The sequence below is a fragment of the Arvicanthis niloticus genome, chromosome 25 (genome assembly GCF_011762505.2).
Source record: "Arvicanthis niloticus isolate mArvNil1 chromosome 25, mArvNil1.pat.X, whole genome shotgun sequence".
NCBI classification, from domain to species: Eukaryota; Metazoa; Chordata; class Mammalia; order Rodentia; family Muridae; genus Arvicanthis; species Arvicanthis niloticus.
The window spans coordinates 36723926-36750581 of record NC_133433.1 but is presented as its reverse complement, the minus strand read 5'-3'; the positions used below and the strand labels follow the sequence as shown (position 1 = coordinate 36750581).

Here is a 26656-nt window from a genome sequence, read left to right as displayed (position 1 = left end):
CCTCTCCCCCTCTCCCCCTCTCCCCCCTCCCCCTCTCCTCCCCCTCTCCTCCCCCTCTCCCCCTCTCCCCCTCTCCACCTCTCCTCCCCCTCTCCTCCTCCCCCTCTCCTCCTCCCCCTCTCCTCCTCCCCCTCTCCTCCTCCCCCTCTCCTCCTCCCCCTCTCCTCCCCCCTCCTCCCCCCCTCTCCTCCCCCCCTCCCCCCCCCCTCTCCTCCCCCCTCCTCCCCCCCTCCTCCCCCCTCTCCTCCCCCCCTCTCCTCCCCTCTCTCCTCCCCCCCTCTCTTCCCCCCTCCTCCCCCCCTCCTCCCCCCTCTCCTCCCCCCCTCTCCTCCCCTCTCTCCTCCCCCCCTCTCTTCCCCCCGTCTCCTCCCCCCTCTCCTCCCCCCCTCTCCTCCCCCCTCTCCTCCCCCCCTCCTCCCCCCTCTCCTCCCTCCCTCCTCCCCCCTCTCCTCCCCCCCCTCTCCTCCCCCCTCTCCTCCCCCCCTCTCCTCCTCCCCCTCTCCTCCCCCCCTCTCCTCCTCCCCCCTCTCCCCCTCTCCCCCTCTCCACCCCTCCTCCCCCTCCCCCCTCTCCCCCCCCTCTCCCCCCTCTTCCCCCTCTCCCCCCCTCTCCCCCCCTCTCCCTCCCTCTCCCTCCCTCTCCATCTCCCCCTCTCTCCCCCTCTCTCCCCCTCTCTCCCCCTCTCTCCCCCTCTCCCCCTCTCCCACTCTCCCACCTCTCCCACCTCTCCCACCTCTCCCACCCTCTCTCTCCCTCTCTCCCCCTCTCTCCCCCTCTCTCTCTCCCTCTCTCTCCCTCCCTCTCCCTCCCTCTCCCTCCCTCTCCCTTCTCCTCTCCCTCTCCCTCTCTCCCTCTCCCCCTCTCCCCCTCTCCGCCTCTCCCCTTCTCTGCCTCTCCCCCTTTCCACCTCTCTTCCTCTCCCCCTCTCCCCCTCTCTCCCTCCCTCCCTCCCTCCCTCCCTCCCTCCTTCCCTCCTTCCCTCCCTCTCTCCCTCTCTCCCTCTCTCCCTCTCCCTCTCCCTCTCTCTGTCTCTCTCTCTCCCTCCCCCTCTCTCTTTCCTTCCCTCCCCCAACTTCCACTCTTTGTATTTATGGATTCCCTGATACAGGACAAACTGTCCCAGATGTAAATACTTAATGTAAGTGCCAAAGTCTAGCTCATAGAAATATGCATCTTTTCTCATTAATATGCTTTTCTCTTTGAAGAATGTCACTTATACTATGAAATACTACAATGGATATTTTTCATAATATAACTATGTAAATTAAGCTTTTGTAAGGTCAGAATATTTATATTAAATTGAACAAGCCAGACACAGAAACACAAGTTAAACATGACCTCATTCCTGCATGGAATATAAATTCAATGATATCTTAGAAATTGGGAATAGCCTATTGATCCCAGAAGCAAGATGCAGGTAAATGAACAGAGAAACCTAAGGCAAGTGACAAGTGGACACTGAGCTGCAGTTAAATAAAAAAAGATATTATGGTATGCTGGTCTGCTTTTATAGCAAAGAGGGTGAGTGAAGATGGTCATAATGTACTACGTATTTATGAAGCTTAGAAAACATTTTCTTAATGTGTTCACCCAAAAGAAGTATTTGGAAACCGCCTTAAAGTCCTTCAACTGATGGATAGATAATGAAAATATGCATTTCATATAAAACAACTACAAAAACAAACCTGTGAAATTGTGAAACTTGCAGATAAATTGATAAAATTGAAAGTATCATATTGAGTAATGAGACATCAAGATTGTAAAGCCAAATGCCATAGTTTCTGTATTACACATGGATCTTAGCTCTGAATCCTTAGAGTTGAGAGCACAAACTGATCACAGAAGTCAAAAAAGTAGGATGAACCTGTAGCAGCAGAAGGGGAAGAGAGGCCTCTAGGGAGAAAAGAGTAGGACACAAGGTGAAGAAGGATGAAAGGAAAAATGAGATGTAGGAATAGTATTACACAGGGAGAGCAAGGAAGAAAAGATAAGTAGCATTAAAGGTATTGGGAAAAGTTATTGAGAATCAATTTGCAAGATTAATATATCTCTATCTCTGTCTCTCTGTCTTTGTCTCTCTTGTCATACTCTTTCTCTCATTTCTGTCTCTACATATTATTCTAAATGGGGTTAGATCACACAGAGTGAGTATATTTCTTCCCAAGAGCCATAGACCACCTTACATGAATCCCCTATCAGACACAGGAAAACTCCTTTTGAGTTTGTTGTGGGTAGGGCCCCCAAATCTACCAAAACCATACAGACTATTGTGATTGCCCTTGTCTGACTCTGGAAAACTGAAGGTAAAATCTTATTGCTGAAGTCATCATACATTTTGGACACAGGTCTTGAAGAAATCAGCTGGAACTGAAGCCCCTTTCTTGAAGATGAACTCTCATAGTGTCTAAAGGTTCTCAGCTGCCACGGGAGAAAAACAAAAATATTGTAAAGCTACCTAGCTATAAAACTTACGAAGCACAGCAATGACTGGCCCTACATAATACCCCTAAGAATGAAGTAATGACACTTTTATCCTTGTAGTAACCAAGAATTATCCAGTGGTCCTTAATGCTTGCTCAACAGGAGAACTTCATTTCTTGTATTTTAAGCCTAGCCAAATACTCAGGATTAGAGTGGCCATAGACTCTAAAAGAGATCCTCCTATATCTGTATTCACAAAGCAATCAATATAATACCTTACTGAATTATAAATACTAATCCTGTACCCATAGATAAGTTTAGCTTTCACTTCTCACCAAAGAAGTTTTTTGCAATATAGTAGGACTATTACAGAGATTATTAACTCATAAAAATTCAAGTTATAAGTGACCATGGGGTAATTAGTCTCAATTGGAACATTTACAATCTATGCATAAGACTCAGTGCTCATCTCAAAAGCAGATATGTAAGATTGTAAGAGCTGAAGGACCAGGACACCTACAGCAAAATATTATCTTCAAGTCATAACAGTGGAATTGCACCAGAGAAATCTCAGCAAAACTTGCATAATGACACCAGACCACATGGCAACAATTGACAGGGTACATTTCACAAAACCCTACCATAAGACAAAAATCTGCCTAATCTATAGGTAAACAATGATTATGAGAAGGAGAATCAGCATACTCTAGACACAATTCCAATTATTCAATGCTAAGTGACAGTTCCAATATGTGTACATAAGTGCAACACTAAATGAACCTAACTGGTATTTTAAATACATGTTTATAAGCATGCATGTATGTACATATGTAACAATAAGCACAGAAAAGTTCTCATGGAATTGAGAGAGAAAGGAAGAAGAAAAAGTGGAAGAAGAAGGAGGAGGAGGAGGAGAGGAAGAAGAGAAAGAGGAAGAAGAAGAGAAGATAGCAGGAGTTGGATGGGAGAGAAAGTGGTAGAAAATATGGAAACCCAGTACTCATGTATAAAATTCTCAAAAATCATCAAGAAGCTTAAATGCTAAAAGATGAATAATTAAGAGGTAGATATTTACCCTGACTTAAACATTAGTCAGTGTATAGGTTTACTGAAGCATCATGTTGCTCTGTCGATGTACTCAATTACTTTTTGTATTTAGAAATCATTCAAAGCAATACATGTAACTGTAAGGAAAGCAAAACAAATAAATGACTCTTTAAGAGACCTGAACAATTTGTATGGAATAGTCATGCATTATAAAATACACAGGTAAAATATGTTATTTTAAAAATGTAGTTAACACCAGCAGAATTTTCTCATCACCATAGTTAGAATTAATAGTCTAACTCTCCCAAGTCTTTTCTTTCAGTGGAGTTTAAATGTTATCATATCAAGTCATTATAGATTAGTGCATTAACTGATTGCTTGAAGTAGAACAAAGATTATTTTTTATGGCTACACAGAGTAGCACGCAAATTAACCTTTTTAACTGCCTGTCTTTCCTCAATGCCTTTCTCTTTATGACAGTGATAATTATGCCTTTGATAAATATCCTAGCACACAACTACTTAAGCACCTTCATTGAGGTAATGTTCTTGGTTGTTCAGGAAAGTGAAGTGAAGCAAACAAAAGTTTGTTCAAAGTGTCTGTATGATCAGTGTGGAACGTGCACTTCATGTTCAGGTGAAAAATATTCTTGTGTGATTTTTTTAAAAGTAGAGACACAGTAGACAGAAGTAGTAAATGAAGACTTGTATAATTAGAGTTGGTTTACAGTCTTCTTTAGTATACTTTAGTCAGTTTTGTTATTATTTTGATTAATATACAAAGGAATTTTCTATAAGATATTGCTACAGGGAAACAGAGACCTTGCTGTCAAAATTAGCATTGTTAGAACTGGAAAAGCAAATAAATTATGATGATGAACCAGTATAACTGATCTGTGAATTATTAAATGAGAATTATTAAATGAGATGGGTTATTAAATTAAATTATTAATTGAGATTATAAAATCTCAATTATATTTCATATTTGCTCAATGAGATTAATGATTTTAAGTATTAGTTCAAAGACTTTTCTATCTATTTAAATTCTAATATTCTACCTCCAAAAACCATGGAATCATAGTAGAAAATAGCTAAAGGGGATATAGTTTGACATATTTGCACATGAACAGAATCTGTATTCCTTGAAGCTGTAAATGAGAATGTCACAGGGTTAAAAAGCAATAAAATCTCTAGGTTAACATTTAGTCCTGCCTTAAAAACAAGTTAAAATTAATCTCCCAATTTTTACAATATATAAGACTAAAACCATGGAATTACCATTCTTAGGGTTTAATGACTGGAGGATGACATTTTTCTCTAATATTCTTACGTTCATTCCTTTAGGATGATATCATGACTGTCTCTCAGAAAGAAACTAGTTTGAGCTTTATTTTGTAGATATTCGTTATAAGCATTGTGCCTGGAGATGTCAGAAGACATGGAATACCTGGAACTGAAGTGACAGGTCTGTGTAAATCACAATGCAGAGCTGGGAATCAAACCTAAGTCCTTGAGAAAAGCAGTCAGTGCTCTTACTTGGTGAACTAACTTTACAGCCCCTTGAGCTTTTCCCTTTACAGTTTCTTCAGATGTGATTAAGAAGAAGTTGCAACTAGTTTATTTAAAATATTTTTTCTTTGTTAAATATACTTATTAAGTCACCTCTCAGATTCCACTGAACAAAGCACAATGAAACATGGTATGGTATCCTTCCTCACATTGTGCTAGTTTAGCGTTTAATTACCTTAATATCTCACTGCCTCAACCCATTCAATTCGAGCTGCATCTTTCAAAGACTTAAAGAAATGACTAGCAGAAAGGACTCCTATAATGCAGGTAACATTGAATATGGGGCAAACTTTGTGTTTCCTGATTCTCACTGCTCTTCATAAGCACCAGTATAAGCCATCATCAGGGGAGGGAGTAAATATGCTGATGACTGTGGGAACTGCAAAAGCTATGATAGACAAACAAAATGGGTTTAGTTAATGTGATTCATTTTGATGGAATGGATTCTTTGGAGTCAATATATTCAGTAAGTGTTCATTAATAGAGACATCTTTGGCTTGGCTTCATAGTAGCTTTCTAAACAAAGACTCTGGACTGGAGATGGCCACTTCAACTATAGTCTCCTTAGCTGCCCAATGTGTCACAGCTATTATTATATATTATTTTTAAATGCATATGATTTTAGAAATACCTTGTATCAGCATTCAAGATTATATAAACTTACTACATCGGTAAGTCGTTTATTCATGGCCTACAGCAATATCTACCAGTTGATAACTGCTAAAAAGTAATTGCATGTCTGGTGTGTATTGCACATTTTCTTGGTGTGGACATTACCCACCTGGCAAAACATATGACATTTCTATTTCCTGGAGCTGTGTTCTAAGTAGAATAAGAAAGAGCATAAAATCACAGAAGTTGAAATTGGCATGAGTGATAGAGCCTCTTGGAAGCTTCAGAGAGTACTCATCTCAAAGTTCACAGCCACTCTTACAGAGTGAAGGTGGCCTGTAAGGGAACTTATGAAGAAAGACCAAACAGTCTGAGATACTAGAAGTTAAAGACTTTGGTTTCAGAGCAAACAATAAGGTTAAAGGACTTGTATGCCAAGGCTACAGAACATCCAGTAGTTCTCAACTAGGAAACAGGAGCAAAGACTGATACAAGAGGTGTGAGGGTGAGTTAACCATGTCTCAGCAGGGGATGGAGCTGAGGAATCACATCAAAGATATCATAATAACAGTTTTAGAGGTAACTCCAAGGTCTTAGAATTAAGCAGCTGGAAGGGTAGCATGGCTATCAATAAAGTTGTTTGCTCAGGGTGTAGAGGTACATGTCATTAAACATCCACACAGAAACCTTCAGAAGGTAATAAATGAATTTGTTTGAATACAAGTAACAGTGCTGGAGACGTTCAATGCCATTGCCTTATGAAAGCACTGAATGCAATGAATGGGAAAATGTCAATAACATCCACAGAAAAACTACTAAGGACACTTAGTCTCAATCTTAAGTTTGGCCTCTGTTCTCTCGTTTTTACAAAATAATGTAATTATTAAAATATATTTCAAAATTTATTTTCCTGTCACAATTTTTAGTTTTAAGCATTTCTGTTGTAAAAGAACAAGTTACACAATAAGGACAGTACATAAAAGATGCATAATTTATTGCTGCATAATTGCTGCAAGCATGACTATAGTCTAATAAAATATGCTTTAATTTACATAATGTTAGAAAATAGATAATGGTGAAACAGAGTGAACTGCACAGCCATCCTTGTATCTGAATGAAGACTTGCTCTTTTCCTCATTTGTGTGTGAATTCTCTCCATTCCTGTCACTTTAAAATAACAAATTTTGTATTCATTTATGTTTAAGAAAATATTAACTGCAAGCATATAACCTTTTAACTGATTTTAGAAATACAATTCTGTCTTCAATGTTTTATTTCTTGGTGCCCCCTTTTTCTCCTCAAGCTGTTTATTTTTATTTTTCCTCAGTTGACTTTCTTCTCTTCATTGTAGATCTGCATGACAGTGGTCATTAATAAATATATGACACAATCAATACAAGTCTCTCTTTAAATATCCTTTACCAATACCATTCATCCAAAGCTCTTCAACTTAAGCTCAGGCAGATTTTTTTTTTTTTTGGACAAGTTGAGAAAGCATCCGAATTCTTTGCCATAATCTCACAAGAACAGTCTCTGTCAGAAAAGGTCTTTTTGGCCACATACTAACAGCCTTCTCAGCTGAAGCTTCTCTACTTCGACCCTACAATGCACATTTTTCTCAGCACACTATCTTCTACATTCCTACTAGAATGTTTGAATAAACCCCATTTGAAGCATTCAATGCTTTTGTAGTTTAAAGTCTTACACTCTTGCATATTCCTCCAAATAGAAGCATGGTTAGGCCAGTCACAGTAATACCTTACTCCCGTTTTACTGTTCTGTTGCTGCAAAGAGACACATGACCAAGTCAAATTTTATAATAGAAAGCACTTAACTTGGTCCTTTATTAAAGTTTTAGAAGTTTAGTCTATAATCATTGTGATGTGATGGAAAACAGGCAGAGTGCTGCAACAGTACTTGAAAGCTTTACATCCTGATCTGCAGGGAGGGAGAAAGACATTGGGTCTGACATGGGTTTTTGAAACCCCAAATCCCACTCTAGTCACACACCTTCCACAACAAGGACATGCCTTTTAATCATCAACAGTCCACAAATTGGGAAACAAGAACTCAAATATAAGAGCCTATTGGGCTGTTTTCATTCAAACCACTCTAAATGTCCATGATATTCCTCTGCCCAAAATAAACTTTAATTTCTTCACAAAATTTTGATAAATTCCTTTCAAGTATATAACTTGTATTATATAGCACTTTTAAAACTAACAGATTCATTGATCTATATTTTCTTGTATCATTTGCCTTTTAGTAAGGTGGTTTGACTTCTTATTTGCAAGTATTCTTCCTTAAACAAAAATATGGGAAAAGAGAAAAATGAAAGAAAAATGGGATCTAATTTTGTATTTTTATTGCGCTTTTCACTTGCAAATTACTGCCCTTTAGTGAATGAAAAACCATAATGGGGGTATCTGAGAGTGTCAGCAGAGAGAAGACCTCACAGGGTCTCTCCAGGTGTATGAGTCTACTAGCTGGGTTCAGGCACTGAGCTCTCGCCTCCTCAGGCTCCCCATTCTTACCTCTGTGTTGTAGCTCAGAATTTTTTGTCATCAAGATTTATATAAGATACTATACTTGTGGACCAAGTTTTAACTGGGGCTGATTGACAGAGGAAGAATAAAAAGAAGAAGGCTTCAAAGAACATTGACAAATTTGGGAGATAGAGGAACTGTCAGTGGCAATGGCCTATTGGCTTGAAGTATGTGGTCCCCATACATTCCAGTGAATGCCACCTTATCATCTCCCTAAGCAAAACTGAGTCTTATAATGATGTCTAGAAACCACATGTTTTAGCCCAATATGAAAAATAGAACAGATTGGTTTTAATACTTTTATGCTGTCCTCTTATCTACTGTATGGATTGGTCAACAGTACCTTCAACATTTGCCTTTAAGACACTGAGGCACATAGTATATATACAGAGATTTATAATATGATCTTCTAATTCTGTGACAGAATCTCAAGAGTGATGAATAGTACTTGATTCATTACTTTAATTTTTCAGTATTTTCAATGAAGTTACTCATCATATTCAATGATCTTTATCAGCATTAGTTGCCTGGCTTTCAACTCTTAATGTCATTCAAGTTAGCAGATCAACAATCAAGTTGAAAGGATTACAAAGGATAGAATCAGCACTGTCATCAAAAGCCCATCAAGGGCAAGAAATATACAAGGTGTAACACTGTTTGGGGCATCAAACCAGGGTTCTTTACCTAACTTTGCTGTTGTCTACACATCACAAAATGATACTACCTGAGCTTCCCGGTACCCATACACAGGAATCTGAATGTGACCTAAAAAACTAGAATGTGATTGCCACAAGTTCTGCCATTGAGTAACAGTCGGGCCTGTGGCACTGAGTCACTTTTGTTTCTTTTCTTTAATGAGAAGACTGTAAAGATGTGCCAGCTTCATGAGAAAAATAAATAACAGTCAAGAATTACAAAGATGGTATAATGTCACCCCCAAAAAGGAATGAAAATCCTGCCAGGCAGTAGTGTCTTTAATTCTAGTACTTGGGAGGAAAAGGCAGGGAGATCTCTGAGGTCAAGGCCAGACTGGTCAACACAGGATGGAGCCAGAGCTATACAAAAACAAATAAACAAACAAATAAAAACCCTTTACACAACAAGAAAGTAAGACTTTTCCAGCTTACACCAATCAGAATAGCTAAGATCAAAAGCTCAGGTGACAGCACATGTTGTGGAGGATGTGGAGAAAGAGGAACACTCCTCCATTGCTGGAAAGATTGCAAACTGGTACAAACACTCTGGAAATCAATCTGGAGTTGCCTCAGAAAGTCGGCAATAGATCTACCTAAAGACCCAGCAATTACACTCTTGGAAATATGCCCAAAAGATGCCCCACCAGGCCACAGGGGCACATGTTCCACTATATTCATAGCAGCCTAGTTTGTGATAGCCAGAAGCTAGAAACAACCCAGATGTCCTAAGAAAGAAGAATGGATATAGAAAATGTGGTTCATTTACACAACAGAATACCACTCAGCTATTAAGAACAGAGACATCCTGCGTTTTGCAGGCAGATAGATGGAACCAGAAAATATCATCCTGAGTGAGGTAACTCAGACCCAAAAGGACATGCATGGTATGTACTCACTAATAAGTGGATATTAGCCAAAAATGTACATAATACCCAAGATACAGTCTACAGAACTCAAAAAAGTCAACAAGCTGAAGGGCCCAAGTGAGGACACCTCAATCCCACTTGGGAAGGAGAAGAAAGCAATCTCAAGGGGAAAGAGAGGTATCTGGATGAGAAAGGGGACTGGGAGGGCAGGGGAAGAGGGGAACATGATCTGGTATTGAGTGAGGGGAAAGGACTGAAACTCTGAGGGCCAATAGAAAGAATGGAAACAGGCAACGTCTCGAGGTAGGAGGTGGGGGGGGGGGGGATGCTCCAGAATTTACCAGAGACCTGGGAGGTGAGAGACTCTCAGGACTCAAAGGGAGGGACCTTAGATGAAATGCCCTACAGTAGGGAAAGGAAACTTGTAGAACCTACCTCCAGCAGAAAGACAAGGCATCAAGTGAGGGATGGAGTTGCCATCGCACAGTCAAAAACTCTGACCCATAATTGTTCCTATATAAAAGAACTGCAGGGGTGAAAATGGAGAGGATCCTGAGGAAAATGAGGTCCAGCAAAAGGCCCAAAGTGGGATCCAACTCAAGGGAGCCTCCAAGGCCTGACACTATTACTAAGGCTATGAATCACTTACAAAAAGGGACCTATCATGACTGCCCTCAGAAAGACCCAACAAGCACTGAAAGAGTCAGATGCAGATATTTGCACCCAACCAATGAACAGAAGCTGCTGACCCTTGTAGTTGAGTTTTGGAAAGGCTGGAAGAAGCTGAAGAGGACCGCAATCCTGTAGGAGGACCAGCAGTCTCAATTAACCCAGACACCGGAGATCTTTCAGACACTGGACCACCAACCAGGCAGCATATACCAGCTGATATGAAGTCCCCTACACATACACAGCAGAGGACTGCTGGGCCTGGGTTCAGTCAGAGAAGATGCACCTAACCCTCAAGAGACTGGAGGCCCCAGGAAGTAGAGAGATCTGTTGTGGTGGGGTTGGGGGTTAGGGACATTCTCATGGAGATAGGAGTTGGGGAGGGGATATGAGATATGGAACAGAGAGTGGACTGGGAGAGAAATCTGAAGTATAAAAAATTAAATAAAATTAAACATAAAACAAATGAAAGAAAAAAGATTGAAATAAATAAATAGAGAAAGAAAAAAAGAAAGAAAGAAAGAAAGAAAGAAAGAAAGAAAGAAAGAAAGAAAGAAAGAAAATGAAATCTATTATCTTAACTTTAGCTCTTTTTCAGTAATATGTTCTCTGGGAAAAGACAAAAGGATCAACTATTACAAATGCTTATCTTGGTTATATAATGCATATCCAAATGTCGAGACATAAAAGAAACTTCTTTCATTAGGAAAATTGTTATGGGTACGCTGGGAAACGTGCACATGGCTAGCACCGTATCACAGAATATTTCAGCAGTGTTTACAGCTTATAATCGCCAGCATGCACTGAATGTTGGGTGGATACTTTAAGCACTCTGATGAGGATTGTGAAGAAATAATAGTAAATGTGCTAATGAAATATTATAGTGACTTTCAGTGATAGAATTCTAGCCTGACCACCTGACATTTGTATATACTATTGCTGGGTTACCAATCTTTCTGTCTAATAGTTTTTGTAAATTCTGTACCGATCAAATACTCAGAAACAAAATAATGTTTAGTAAATAATGAAAAAAATGTGATGTCAACACACTAACAGTAAAAATAAAAGTGTCCTAGAAATAGAAAATCACAATAAATGTATTTCTGAGAGTTATCAGCTTAAGTAAAGTCCATAGCTATTGTTATGATTTGAATAAGAATGGTCCCCACAGGCTTGTATGTTTAGAGAGTTGGTGGAATTATTTGAAGAGTTAAGACGTATGGATTTGATGGAGATGGTTTGCCACTGAAGTTGGACTTTGAAGTTTCAAAACACTTAAGCTATCCACAGTGTGCACTCAGCCTCCTTCTAGTGGATCAAGATGTGACCCCTCAGCTCTTGTTCATGACATGCATTTACTTTGCCATCATAAACTCTTAATTCATAAAATTAGATCAAATTAGTCATAAAATTAGATCAAATTAGATGTTTTATTTTATACATTGTTTTGGTCATGGTGTTTTATCATAACAATAGAAAAGTAACTAAGATAGCTGTAATTTAAAAACTATGCCAGCTTTCTAAATTTGTAAAGACTATGTAAATTTAATATTATGCAATGTTTTATTCAAACATACTTCAAAAATAATGTATTTAGTATCACAGAACACTTTTATACATTTGTTAACAACACAGAAAAGGGACACACACACACACATACACACACACACACCAGACAAATATACACATGCACAGAGACACATAAATCAGCTATAAAGCCATAAAACATTTCTCACTGAGACTGAAAGGAAGATATGAAATTCTGCTTTTGGAAAATATATATTGAATTCTAAACATTAGGAAGAACTAGGTGGATATATTTTCTCTGAGGTAGAATTTAAATGGTGAAAACTCTTAGAAAAAAAATGGTGTGTCAATTGAAAATACTGTTAACCCTTTGAGGTGTCATCAAGACTTCATTTTGTCTACATAAGTATAACTTTTAAGTTTACCCAATCTAAAATGAGAAAAAAAAGCCAATATGAACTATTTCATGAATTGACCTTTGTAATTCAAATTCATGTATTTTTCTAAAAAACACATTCCCAACCTTACATAAAATTCTATGAACATCAACGCTGGTGAGGAAAACACAGAACACTGAACATTAGCATTTCTTCTAATGTTGTATTAGAACCTAAGGTAGCTGTGATCTGCACTTTTCTTCCTCTCAAAGGAGGCTGATATGCAGAACAGCTTATTTCATTCCTGAGCATTCACAAAGACTAAGCAGCAAGGAGTTGAGAGAGTCATATCAATAACAGTGAGTAATTTTGCTGAATATCATAAGAAATAACAACCATATTATATGATGTCATTTTAAAAATTCAAAACAATAAAAAATATTATAAATGTGTAAGTAATGTTCTGTTAGTTCAATCAACAATACAGAGAGACAAAGCATGCAAACTGTACCATGTCATTTAAACAAGATATACTAAATAAATTTTAATGGTATTTCAATAGTTTTATACATCTGTTTTTATTCTGTATGGAGTAGTCTTCAAAAGGAGAAGGCAAGTGGTTTTTCTTAATATTAACTGAAATTTAATGTGAAATAATATAGGATTTGAAGGTTGTGATTTCATGAACAGATATTATAGTAAATGTGTAAAGTAGAAATTTCTGTTAACTAAAATTCCAGAAGTATTAGTGTAAAAAGATTATGGACTACTTTGAAATGTATGTGAAGTTGTTTAAGTTGCATAGTTGACTTAAAATTATTTGTTCCAAGAAGATCCTTGAGACTGATGCCACGATGATTTTGGTAGCAAAACCCATTTTCTAGCATTCTCCTTCATCTAAAACGTCTTCTGATGATTTTCCATACAAATACTCACTAACCAGCAAATTACAGTAGAAGACTAGACATTAGTTATTTTAAAAATCTTCATCTATTTTACATTTTAAAAATACATGGAATTTTAAAGATTATTGCTATATACATTTTATTCATATTACTGAAAGAAATTACAATATGAGGATTCAAAAAAAGCAGCATTCTTCCATGGCTTTTCTGTAAACAAAACCTGGGCTACATGTTGAATCAGGTGGGCAAATCCAAAAGATTTGGTTTATAGCCAGTCACAAACACAGTGCTGGCCAGGGAGTAATTGGATTTGGGGAAAGAAAAAATCAGCATTTGGGTTTAAGTTTGCAGTGTGACATCCGGAAACCAGAATTGTTCATCAGCTGTGTATTAACTTCCTAGTGATACAAGAAGACAGGGTTCTTCTGTTACCACATTATATCCCTGAGAGATGCTTGCTTGTGTTTTAGGAGTAAAGCTTTGGGTAAACTTTCATCTAGAAGGGAGATAAGGATGAATATATCAAATGGATCTTGCAGTGGAGAAGTGTAGTAGGTACGTCAATGAAACACAATAACTTGGGACTTTAAACATGTCTTGGAAAAACAGAAGTTTTCATATAACAGGTGACAGATGTATAAAACATACTCTCCCAAGATGTTATATTCTAAGATGTTTAAAGTTTCAAACATATAATAAATTATACAAATAAAAGCAAAGTCCCATTTCATTTTCCTATTATCAAAGATGATTAGGTTGCTGTGTTGTTTTTAAACAGCAAGCCACCATCTGAAGATGCATTGTCTGTGAGACAAGTTTTCTCTATGATATTTTTTTTTGTTTTGAGACAGGCCCTATCTATGTAGCTCAGACTATTCTGGAACTCCCTACAAAGTCCAGACTACTCCTCTACTGTGGACCTTTCTGCTTCAGGTTCCAGGTGCTGGGATTGCTGGTGCATGGCTTCACATCCCAGGTTAATGTGTTCTTTCCAGCTGTTAACCATCTGAATAAATGAACACTATTTTTACCCAAAGCAGCCATTCTACACTTATGCTATGGCCTGGACAAGCCTTTGCTAATCATCAGAGAAACAGATTTGTATGGTCAGAAAGAAGCAAGTATAAAATTTGGGATTTTAGGAAGACTTAAGCATATTATGGCAATATAACTATAAAGTTTTAACTAAGTTGATCTACATTTATATATTTCTATATTATACAGAGTTTGTATACATTGTTAAATATTATATACATTTATATAACTAAATAATAATTAAATTTATAACCAATGATTGTTAGTACATATTTTAAGTGACTTAAACTGTGAAATAATTCACAAGCAAGTCTTTCTTAGAAGACTTTTACTTTATAAATAGTATCTCATATAGGCTTAGAATACTCAGAGGTATCTTTTCAAGAATGCTATACTAATAAGAAAACAATTTCCCTAAAGATATTAGTATCTATTTTCTCTTCCAAATGCTGAGAGTAGTGGTAAAAAGAATAGTAGGGAGAAGAAATGGAGAGGGAAACAGGATCAGGTATAGGAAGAACAAGAGAAAGAGAATGGAAATCAGGGGTTGCATGCTGTTAGGGGGGTAGGTGTCTTAGGGTCAGTATCTATAGGACATGTCAGAAACCTGGATAGAGGAAGACCCCAGGGAGTCTATGGGGTTGACTACAGCTGAGATTCCTAGCAGGGGGTGGGGGAGATTGTAGCTTGAAGTTGCCACCATGTAGCCAGGCAGGAGGACCAGCCAATATTAAATGGAATTCAAAGAGTCTTAAGAAAGGGGGGGGGGGAAGGATTTAGGGACCTGAGGATAGGGTCTCCACAGGAAGACCAATAAAAGCAACTAATCTGGACTCTTGGGGGCTCCCAGAGACTCAATCACCAACCAAAGAGTGAACATGGACTGGACCTAGGCCCCCTGCCCATATGTAGCAGTTGTGAAAGTTGGTTTTCATGTGGATTCCCAACAACTGGAGTAGGCCTGTCCCAGAATCTGTTGTCTGGCTATGGATCTAGTTTCTCTGACTGGTCAGCTTCTGTCCTCAGTGGGAGAGAATGTGGTTAGTCCTACAGTGACTTCTTGTGCCAGGTTAGGAGTGTGTGTATGGGAGTCATCCTTCTCAGATGAGAAGAGGAGTGGGGAATGGGGAAGGAGCTGTGTGATAGGGGAAATGGGAGGAGCAGGGGGCCTAATATTTGGATTTAAAGTAAATAAATAAATTAAAGACAAAAAGAATAGTGGATTTAGCTTATATAACATGGGGCATGGGAATATATTTAATCACCTATGTACTTGTGTCTTTAAGATATAAATCTCTCACTGTTTATTTTAATTTTAAATTTCTCCATTTATTTTTTTCTTACTCTCCATTTTTTGTTTTTGTTTTTTTTTACTCCCTCTTAGTATTAGGTATAGAACTCTGACCTCTAGCATACACACAAACACATGCATACACAACAAAAACACACCTCACTACATATACTTACTACTGGGAGAGGAAAAATGGAGATATATAGAGATAGTCATGGAGAATGAGATGAAGATAGAGAAAGAGATAAAGAAATACATAGAAATAAAGATAGATATGGAGGAAGAGATAAAAATAAAGAGTTACAGTAAGGATGAGAAAGATATGGAGAAAGGAAAGATATACAGATTGAAATAGAAAGAATACTCAACCACTGAACAGCAAGATGAGCAACAAAACAAGTGTGTCTCTTCCTCAGCCTCCATCGCCACCCACCACTCTACACTAACCATTTGCATGTTTCTACCGTCATTTGCTCTCATGAGAAAGACCATCTTGCTTGCTTCTGGTTTTTAATTCCATTGCAACATGATGCTAGACAAGACACAGAAAGTACCTCTATTGTACAGATTCTGAAAATATTATGAGAATAAGAAATATTTCAAAAGAATCATAACAGAAAAACTCCACAGAATGAAGCAAAGAGATATAAAATCAGTTACAGTGGGCATTTAAGAAACAAAATTAGCAAAGGTCCAGAAAGAAATCATTAAGTACACAACACAAAGAAATTATGTTGAAATTCATCTAGAAAAAATAACAAGATGGAATCACACAGTAAATAAACACAAGCCCTCTAGAACAACACCAGATTACTCAACTAGAATTTTAAAAGCCAAAAGAGACTATGAAAGTAAAAAGTTTTTTTTTTTTTTCAAAGAAAAATTTACCATCATTAACCACCAAGGAAGTGCAAATGAAATTACTTTGAGATTCTACTTCAAACCAGTTGGAATGACTATTACAAATAAAAATAACAACAACAACAAAAATGTTAGCTGGGTATGTGTAAAAGGAAACCTATATCCACCACTGATGGGAGTGTAAATTTGTGTGGATCTAGTTAAAATCAACATGGAAGATCCTCAAACATCTAGAAAAACTTGCATATTACCTAGCTATTCCACTTCTACGCATAAACCCACACATAGATCTCCATATCCTACTACAGAGCCATTTAAACATCCTATTCATTACAAAAAAATTTTTAATAAATTTTAATTCATTTTATTATATATTATTATATATGAATTAAATTATATTTAAATATAAAATAAATTCATATAGATATATTTTATATTTAAATATTGAGATATTAAAAATAAACTAGGTAATGAAAATAGATGCTTACAAGTTAATAAGTGATGGCAAAAATTCAACCAGAGAGCTCCTACAGCTGATAAACAACTTCAGCAAAGTGACTAAATATAGAATTAACTCAAACAAATCAGTAGCCTTCCTCTACTCAAAGGGTAAAAGAGACAAGAAAGAAATTAGGCAAAAAACATCCTTTACAATAGTCACAAACAATATAAACTATCTTGGTGTGACTCTAACCAAGCAAGTGAAACATCTGTATGACAAGAACTTCAAGTCTCTGAAAAAGAAAACTGAGGAAGATCTCAGAAGATGGAAAGATCCCCCATGCTCATGGATTGGCAGGATTAATATAGTAAGAATGGTCATCTTGCCAAAAGCAATCTACAGATTCAATGCAATCTCCATCAAAATTCCAACTCAATTCTACATAGAATTAGAAGAAGCAATTCTCAAATTCATTTGGAATAACAAAAACCTAGGATAGCAAAACTTGTTCTCAACAATAAAAGAACTTCTGGAGGAAATCACCGTCTCTGACCTCAAGCTATACTAAAGAGCAATAGAGCAATAGTGATAAAAACTGCATGGTATTGGAACAAGAACAGGCAAGTAGATCAATGGAATATAATTAAAGACCCAGAAATGAACTCACACTCCTATGGTCACTGATCTGTGACAAAGAAACTAAAAAAAGTAGAAAAAAAGACAGCATTTTCAACAAATTGTGCTGGTTCAACTGGTGGTCTGTATGTAGAAGAATGCAAATTGTTCCATACCTATCTCCTTGCACAAAGCTCAAGTCCAAGTGGATCAAGGACCTCCACATAAAACGAGATATGCTGAATCTAATAGAAGAGAAATTGGGGAAGAGCCTCGAATACTTGGGCACAAGGGAAAACGTCCCCAACAGAACACTAATGGCTTATGCTTTAAGAACAACAATCAACAAATGGGACCTCATAAAGTTGAAAACCTTCTGTAAAGCAAGGGACACTATCAATAGGACAAAAAGGCAACCCACAAATTAGGAAAAGATATTTACCAACCCTACATTCAACAGAGGGCTAATATCCAAAATATACAAACAACTCAAGAAGACAGACTACAGAGAACCAAATAACCCTGTTAAAAAGTGGAGTACAGAACTAAATAGAGAATTCACAACTGAGAAATGGCTGAGAAGCACTTAAAGAAATGTTCAACATCCTTAGTCATCAGGAAAATGCAAATCAAAATGATCCTGAGATTCTACCTCACACCAGTTAGAATGGCTAAGATCAAAAACTCAGGTGATAGCAGATGCTGGCAAGGATGTAGCAAAAGAAGAACACTCCTCCATTGTTGATTGGATTGCAAGCTGGTACAACCACTCTGGAAATCAGTCTGGCAGATCCTCAAAAAATTGGACATAGCATTAACTGAGGACCCAGCTTTACCACTCCTGGGCATATACCCAAAAGGTCCTCCAACATATAACAAGGACACATGCTCCACAATGTTCATAGCAGCCTTATTTATAATAGCCAGAAAGTGAAAACAACCCAGATGCCTTTCAACAAAAAAAATGGATACAGAAAATGTGGTACATGTACACAATGGAGTACTTAACAGTGATTAAAAACAATGAATTCATAAAATTCTTAGGCAAATGGATGGAACTAGAAAATATCTTGAGTGAAGTAACCCAGGAACAAAAGAACACACATGGTATGTACTCATTAATAAGTGGATACTAACCCAAAGGCTCACAATGCTTATGATACAACCTATAGACCATATGGAACATAAAGGGAAGGAAGATCAGGGGGTGGATGCTTCAGTTCTGCATTGAGTGGGAAACAAAATGATTGTGAGAGATGGAAGGAGATGGGGACAAGGGATGGAGGAAGGAGGGGGAGGAAATAAGGGTGACAGTATCAGAATCTGGAAAAGTGATAGAGGTACAGAGGGTCAGGAAATTGAATAAAAATAGATAGCAGGGGTGATGAAAAACTGGGGATAGCTACTGGAGGGTCCCAGACACCAGAGAAATATGAGGCTGCAATGCACAGAGAAGGGAGAGATAGAACCTGTGGAGAACATCTCCAGTAGATAGGCAAGGCCCCTGGTCAATGGATGGAGCCACCTACCCATCTCAAAGTTTTTTTTTTTTTTTAACCCAGAAATGTTCCTGTTCAAAGGAAGAACAGGGACAAAAAAAAATGGAACAGAGACTGAAGGAAGGACCAACCAAAAATTGGCCCCACCTGGGGATACATCATGTCTACAGACACCAAACCCAACACTGTTGCTGTGGTCAAGAGGCGCTTGCTGACAGACACCAAGTGTGGCAGTTCCTGGGGCAGTCCAGCCAGCAACTGACCAAAGCAGGGGAAGATGCTTGGAGCCAACCATCAGACTGAACTCAGGAAACCTGAGGTGGGTGGTGGCAGAAGGACCGGAGGAGTAGAGGGTGTTTGCAACCCCACTGGAAGAACAACATAGGCTGGCCTGGCCACCCAGTTCTCCCAGAGACTAGACCACCAACCAAGGAGTGTACCTAAAGGGATCTTTGGCTCCAGATACATATGTAGCAATTGCCCAGCAGCAATTGGACCAGAGGCCCTTGGGCCCAGAGAGGTTTGATGCCCCAGAGAATGGAGATTATGTACAGGTAGGGTAGGAGAGAATGGGTCAGTGGGGAAGCACTTTCATATAGGCGAAAGGGAGGAGGGAAGGCAGATATGAGATGGGGGAGTGGTTGAGGGGTTACTGGGAAGTAGGATATCATGGAATAAGGGGGTTGGTGGACGGGTAACTGGGAAGTAGGATATCATTTGAGATGTAAATTAATTATTATTAACTTATTATTAATTATATCTCAATCATTATTAATTAATAAATTATTATTAATTTCCATCTCAATTAATATCAATAATAATGAAATTATTAATTTAATAATAATTATTAACAATAGATTTATAATATTAATAATATTAGTTGTGTTATTAATTAATAATTATTGCTTAATTAATTATGATAATAAAATAATTAATAATGATAATAAAATAAATATAAAAATTCTCAATGAAATTTAAAATAATGGACAAAAGACCTGAATAATCATTTCTCTAAAGAAGACAAAAACCTGGCCAAAGCCCATGAAATAATGATCAGTATTACTAATAGTGAAAATTCACACATAAACTATCTGGAGGTATTACCTCCTATTACTTAACATCTCTATTTTCTAAAAGAAAAAAGATACCAGCTGTTACTCAGGTTAATGCAGATTTAATATAGCTGTCTGGAGAGCTAGGTCAGAATACCCACTACATGCAACAATATTCATATTGCTAAAGGATTTACAATGGAAAACTATTACCCAGGCAGTAATTCTGATCTGGGCATATACCAGAGGAGATTTAATCATTACTAGATGAATGCATTAACACTCGTATGCTTCCTGCATCATTTTCCAAATTAACCAGAATATTGAAGAAAGTGTGAAAGACAAAATGATTTTAAAAGCTGTGGTTCATAAACACAAGGGAATATTATTCAGCCCTAAAAATGACTATGATCCCACCATCTATCATAGCATGGATGAGCAGTGGGATGACCTGAATGAAATTGGTCAGATATAGGAATCTATGAGCTCCTTTGATTTTGGACTCTAGAAAAACATAGAAAAGTGCAATTCAAATATACAGAAATGGGAACCTGAAGAACAGGTGTGACAGTGGGAGGACCACACAGATATAGGTCAGTAGCCACAAAGAGGTAGAAACATGGATGAGGACATATACAAATCTGAAGAGCAAAATGGGATTTTACCTGTTCTTGACTCAAAAAAAAAATTGACTGCAGAAGTAAAAACTATGCAAACTTATTTCATGTTAGTATCATTTCCTTATATATTTTTATATATGTTAATACATGTCAATACATTAATATAATTCCTCATAGAATGATGTTGTAAACATTAAATCTACACATAAAATTTTTAAAAGGAAACATGCACTGATGTTTCTTTCAAATAACCCACTTTAATTCCAACTCTAGACTGCATAAGTCATTTCAGTCTTTAAGATTCCCTGATGACTTGAGGCTGTGATAGTTTTGTGTGTCACCAAGAATTTAGCCATCTAGGATATACAGTGATTGTCATATCCACAGACGAATAACGTAAGTCTTTCTCCATTGGATTTCACGTTTTTCCTTGCTTAGACTTACTCTGAGTGCCTTGCATTTTTGTATGTTGAGTTTCCCCCCTTTACCTCTTATTTTACTTTCATTGTTCATATTCTCTTTGATTTATAGATTGTTTTCACACGCTGTACCTGAGCCCAGATCCCCAGTCTTTAGAAGACACACCATTGAGGTGCTTGTTCTTATTGCACATACCTTGAGGACCTTGCACATGATCTCACACACGGAGAAGGTTTTCTCTGCTCGAGTCCAGTCCCAGGTAGTCACCTTTAAAAGACAGATAATAACATATCATTTATGCTAGTAAACATTTCTGCTTCCCTCTGATTCATCTGGATAATGACACTTTCATAGAAATGTTTCTTTAGTCTCTCAATCAGTGATATTTCCTATAAAGTTCCTTCTATATCATTAGGGTTTATTCAAAATTTATCAGCATTTGTTTTCCTCTTTTCTTTTTTTTTTATGTTGTTTGTAACAATTTTCAGTTTCATGTCTTTAAAATAATTCTTGTGTTCTTTTAACACAAATATTAAATATGCAAGTGTTAAATATGCATTTTCCCTTAGTAAGATACAGGGAATACAGATATCAATATTTGTTTTAATTATTCAAAAATAAATTATTAAAAACAATTTTAAGATTATTAAAATATTGTGAAGATGTCAACTTTATGCTGAAGATAGTCCCTTACTTATTCTAAAATATTTCATCTCTTCAAGCAGAAGAAATTATTCAGGGTAGAAATACAGCAAAATGTATAAACCCCTATTTTTTTCCTTTCTGGCACTATGAATTTTGTGTGGACATAAACATTAAAAATAGTAATGATTCAGATTTAACTCTCAGATCATTTATACTATTAAACCTGCCAGTGAGCAGCATGGTTTGATCTTGTGTTTATAGTCAATAAATATTTGTTTGGTGTTAATTCTCTGTAAGGTACCTATTTCTAAAACAAGGCTTTCAAGAAAATAAATGTGCAAATATACTGACTGTACATAGAAGACACAATAGAATATATTACAAAGAGATTAGGTTCCAGAAGAGCTACACAGTATGGAAGTTCATCTATTGAAGTGTGATAGCTATAGCTGAGCTTAAATATTCCCCCAAAGACACATGTATTGCTTGGTTGCTCCTGATCTGTTATATTTTGGGAGATAGCATAACTTTTAAAAGGTGGGTTATAATGTAAGAAAGTTTAGATCATTAGGGACATGGACTTCCATGGAGTATTAATGTCTGAAGTCATTTTATTTTCTCAATCCTCTCACTGCCATAAAGTAAGGTTCCTCCACTGGTGTCTACACCAAACATGATGCACCATGTGGCTGTAAGCCATACAACACAGTCATGTGGCCATGGACTGCATCCTCTGACACTGCATGACAAGATAAACTTTCTTTTCCTTTAGTGGTGATCTAGCTTCATAATTTTTACAGTAAGAGAAAATTAATGTATTCATGTATACAAAAGAGAAAATAGCTCTCTTTTCCCTAAGAAAAATAAATTTTCATTTAAACTTTTGTGGGATTTGTATGCTTTCTGTTGTTCTGTTATGTTATAGTAGTTTGTTTGGAAACAGCATCTCACTTTTTATACCTTGCCAGCCTCAAACACCTTCTCTTCTTTCCTCACTTTCCCACACTCAGATACTGCAGGCATGTACCATCACACCTGCCTTTCATTTAGACTTTATCAACATAGAATTTGACTTAATTTACGTAGAGTTAATATTGACTGGTTATTCTGAAGTTTTATTATTATATGTTAATAATAATTTAAATATAAGTTGAAAGCTTAATGCTGATAATAAAATGCTCCAAATAAAAACTAAGGCCTTGGGATGGAGAGATGGCTCAGCAATTAAGAGCACTGACTGCTCTTCCAAAGGTCCTGAGTTCAATTCCCAGCAACCACATGGTGGCTCACAACCATCTTTAATGGTATCCAATGCCCTCTTCTTGTGTGTCTGAAGACAGCTACAATGTACTCATATAAACAAAATTAAAAAAAAAAACCTAAGGCCTCTCAAAGGGTCCACAGATACAAAAGGAATGGAATATTAATTAATATAGAATAAATGTTTAAATCTCTTACCCTACCTATCATCATTTCTTTACTTTTTCATCAAATACATGAAATTCCTTGACATATCTTTGGGGACATTTCTTAAATCTTTTCCAATGTCTTCATGAAAATTTTAGCAACAATACTGTGGTTTGCTCATTTATCAGGTTCTTTAGAAAAAAACAAAACAAACAAACAAAAAAAAACAACAAAAACCCCTAAGACAAACAAACAAAAACAACAAAAAACTCCAAAGATTTACATTTGGCAAAACATTAACAATTTTCTCAATGTCCTCTGACTTATTTTCAAAATGCATTGGTAATTAGGTGTTGCACAGGTGATATAAGCCTGCTATCAGCAGATCTGGGAGCTCAAACATTTGGCTATAAACACTTACTGGAGGTGACAGGAACCTGTAAAGACAGGAGCCCCGCAGGGCAAGAAACACAGGCGTGTACACACGGTCCTGGAGGGATTCCTGCTCCCGGGCGTCACACCAGCCCATGTAGACTATCTGCAAGGAGAATAAGTGCTGTTACTGCCAAACCACACCTTACATATTGTAGTTCATTTCTGTGTCTCGTGCTGATATAATTTCCTAAAAAAGTATTTGATTTATAGCAAATTCCACTAAACATTTAATTATGTATATATTTACACAGAGAGAGAGAGAGAGAGAGAGAGAGAGAGAGAGAGAGAGAGAGAGAGAGATGCACACATGCTAAAACAAGTTACAGTCCTCTGAAAAGAAGGATCTTTAGTTATGAAAATGGCCAAGAATACTGTCCTGAGAGAGCAAGCCTGTAGTGCAGGTCTTTTCTTAGTTAATAATTGATGTGGAAGGGTCCACCCTACTACCAGATGGCGCCACCTTTGGGCAGCTGTTCCTGGGTGGTATAAGAAAACAAACAAAGCAAGCAATGAAGAGCTAGCCAGGAAGCAGTGTTCCCTTGGTCTCTGTCAGTTGTTGCTTCTGAGTGCATTGAGTTCCCATTTGATATTTCTCAGATATGGGCTGTGACCTGAGAGTTGCCAGCTGAATTAAATTCTTTCCTCCCAAAGTTGCTTTTGGTCATGGTATTCTATCACAGCAATGAAACTCTAACTAATTGTGAAATTAGTACCAGAATCATGTGGTATTGCTATGTCCTTATAAAAATGTTTTTATAAGGACAGTGACTTTATTATTTTCAATGTTTGATATCATTTTATTAATTATAATTGACTATATAAAAATTGACCAGAATAATATAATTAACCTAAATATATTTTATGTAGTCTTGTAAACTTTGGAAAATTGGGATAGAAAAGCTATTGAGTGTTTTGAGTTTAGTCAGCTGTTATGGGAACTAAGAAGTTAAACCTGAGAATGGTCAGACAACAAAAACCCCACTTGTGAAGTTTCAAAGGGAAATTGCAGAGTCCCATGAAGACTATAAGACGATTCAGTATTTTGAATTGACTCTAGATAGGTGGAGCAGAAGACTTGGCTATGATTAACAAGACTTCAGCATTATTGAGGCGATATCTTCTGGAGATATATTCTTCAGGGTTAGCATAGTGTAGCTATGGCTCAGAGATGGCAAATGTGGTACTTGATTCTGGCATCCAAACTTGGTAATGGGTAAAAAAATTTCCAGATATTACTAGTTATGAAAGCTTAAATGGGCCATGGAAAGCAGTAGAAACTTAGCATCTTGTCCAAGGAAGGACATTAGTAAAGATGAGGTCACAGTTGAAGTAGAAAACTCTCAACTCATAGAAAGAAGTTGAGTCTTGGCACCATGTAGTAGGCTCAGAATCCTTGAAGAGAGGCTATCAGTGACAGTACAGCTCAGTTGCATGGGAGACTGTAACATTTTAGAGATGCTAGTACCATGGAATGACTGCAAAAGACAACAGAAGCTGTGGAGTTGAGCCTGTCAGTGAGGAAAGATATGTGTGCAGTAGAGAGCAGAGTCAGAGAAGTGTGCTGGGACCCCGGGACCCTGATAAAAATGAGTGGGCTCTAGGTGCCAAGCACTGAGATTTTATACTTTTGAATTTTAGTTTTGCTTCGATTTGGGTGTGACCATGCCCTGACGAATGCCTCCTATAATAAGAAGTTATGGCCTTAGATTTTATTTCACAGGAGCCCATTGAAAAAAGACTTAGGAATTTTATAAGACTTTGGAAATTCCAAATTTTAAAGACATTTTAGAGGATGTAGATATTTTAGACAGGCTTTGAACTTTGAAAAGGACTTGGATATTTTAAAGATATTTCAAAGTGTTTGAACATTTAAAGACTGTGGAACTTTGAAAAGTTGAATTTTTTGTATTGTGATATTAATATTAGATGTTAGGAACGAACAAGTCAAAGTTATATATTAAGAATAATGTGTTTGTGTCAAGTTTTAAAAGGATAGATTTTCCTGATTAGTTTTTTTTTTTTTTTTCAATTTGACATAAGTCACTTAAGAAGAGGGAGCCATGATTGAGGAAATGCACCTGCCAGATAGGCTTGTGGACCTGTGGGGGACTTTCCTTATTAATAATTAGTGTGGAAGCATCCAGCCTACTGTGGGTGATAGTTCCTCTAGGCAAATATTCTTGGATATCATAGGAAAAGTGCCTGAGCAGGTTATGGGGAGATAGCTAGTAAATAGTAAATGTCTTCAGGTTCCTGCCTTGGACTCCTGCCCTGACTTCTTTAGATGACAAAATGAGCAGTTTTAAGATAAAATAAAGCCTTTTCTCGCCAAACTGTTTTTGGTCATGCATTTTATCATGTTAATAGAAATCTTAACTAAGGTTTACAAGAATGCAAACTAGTTTAGTTAGAGTAATTGAGTTACAATAAAAGAAGGGTATGATCAGGTTCTATGTTTGGCATTTTATAAAAAATAATTCAGAAAAGGGACCAAGCTAGTTGATTTAGAAGACTGGAAAATATACTGACTTTAAGTCCTAGATATTTATCAAAGTATTAGGAATAGATAGAGAATCCCCAGGCTTATGGACATTTATACCTATGTAACATATAAATCTAAACATGGGTCCTATTTAGTCATATTCTAGTAACAACATCAGGGCAGAGACTAAATTTCTGCAGTCATGCTCACAAATAGAGGGCAAAGCCTCTGCTTTAGCAACAATTGTGGAGCAGAAGGATCAGGCTCATGAGTAAAATGGGTCTAGACGGAAGTTAGAGAGATGGGGCAGAAAATGTCAAACTACAAATAGTTAGAGGTGATCCTACATGGTAGTTCGTTTCACAATGGCACCTCCATTCCCATACACTTTCATGTCCATTTTCCTATGGCTTCACAAACATAAGTAAGTATAATTTTAAATATTATGAATTCACCTGGATGAAAGAGAACAAAAAAGATAGTAGAACACAACGTTTAGAAGTTGACTAAGGAAAAACTTCTAGAATGATGATCAAAGCCATGAATACGGGTTAAAAAAATAAAGCAGATAAGAATATAGAGAATGTCACAATGAGAACTTAAGCCCTTAAAGTCTAAT

The 26656-nt window shown here is 37.2% G+C and overlaps 1 protein-coding gene across 2 annotated transcripts in view; it reads right to left on the bottom strand.

Annotated features, from left to right (window-relative positions):
- Sntg1 (syntrophin gamma 1) overlaps positions 1–26656 on the bottom strand; it is a 728479-nt gene that overhangs the window by 70401 nt on the left and 631422 nt on the right. For both annotated transcript variants that reach the window (XM_076924411.1, XM_076924412.1), the window contains exons 14-15: positions 23542–23658; positions 21264–21335 (exon numbers count right to left, since the gene is read on the bottom strand). In XM_076924411.1, the coding sequence (XP_076780526.1) occupies positions 21264–21335; positions 23542–23658 (189 nt within the window). The remainder of the gene's footprint in view (positions 1–21263; positions 21336–23541; positions 23659–26656) is intronic.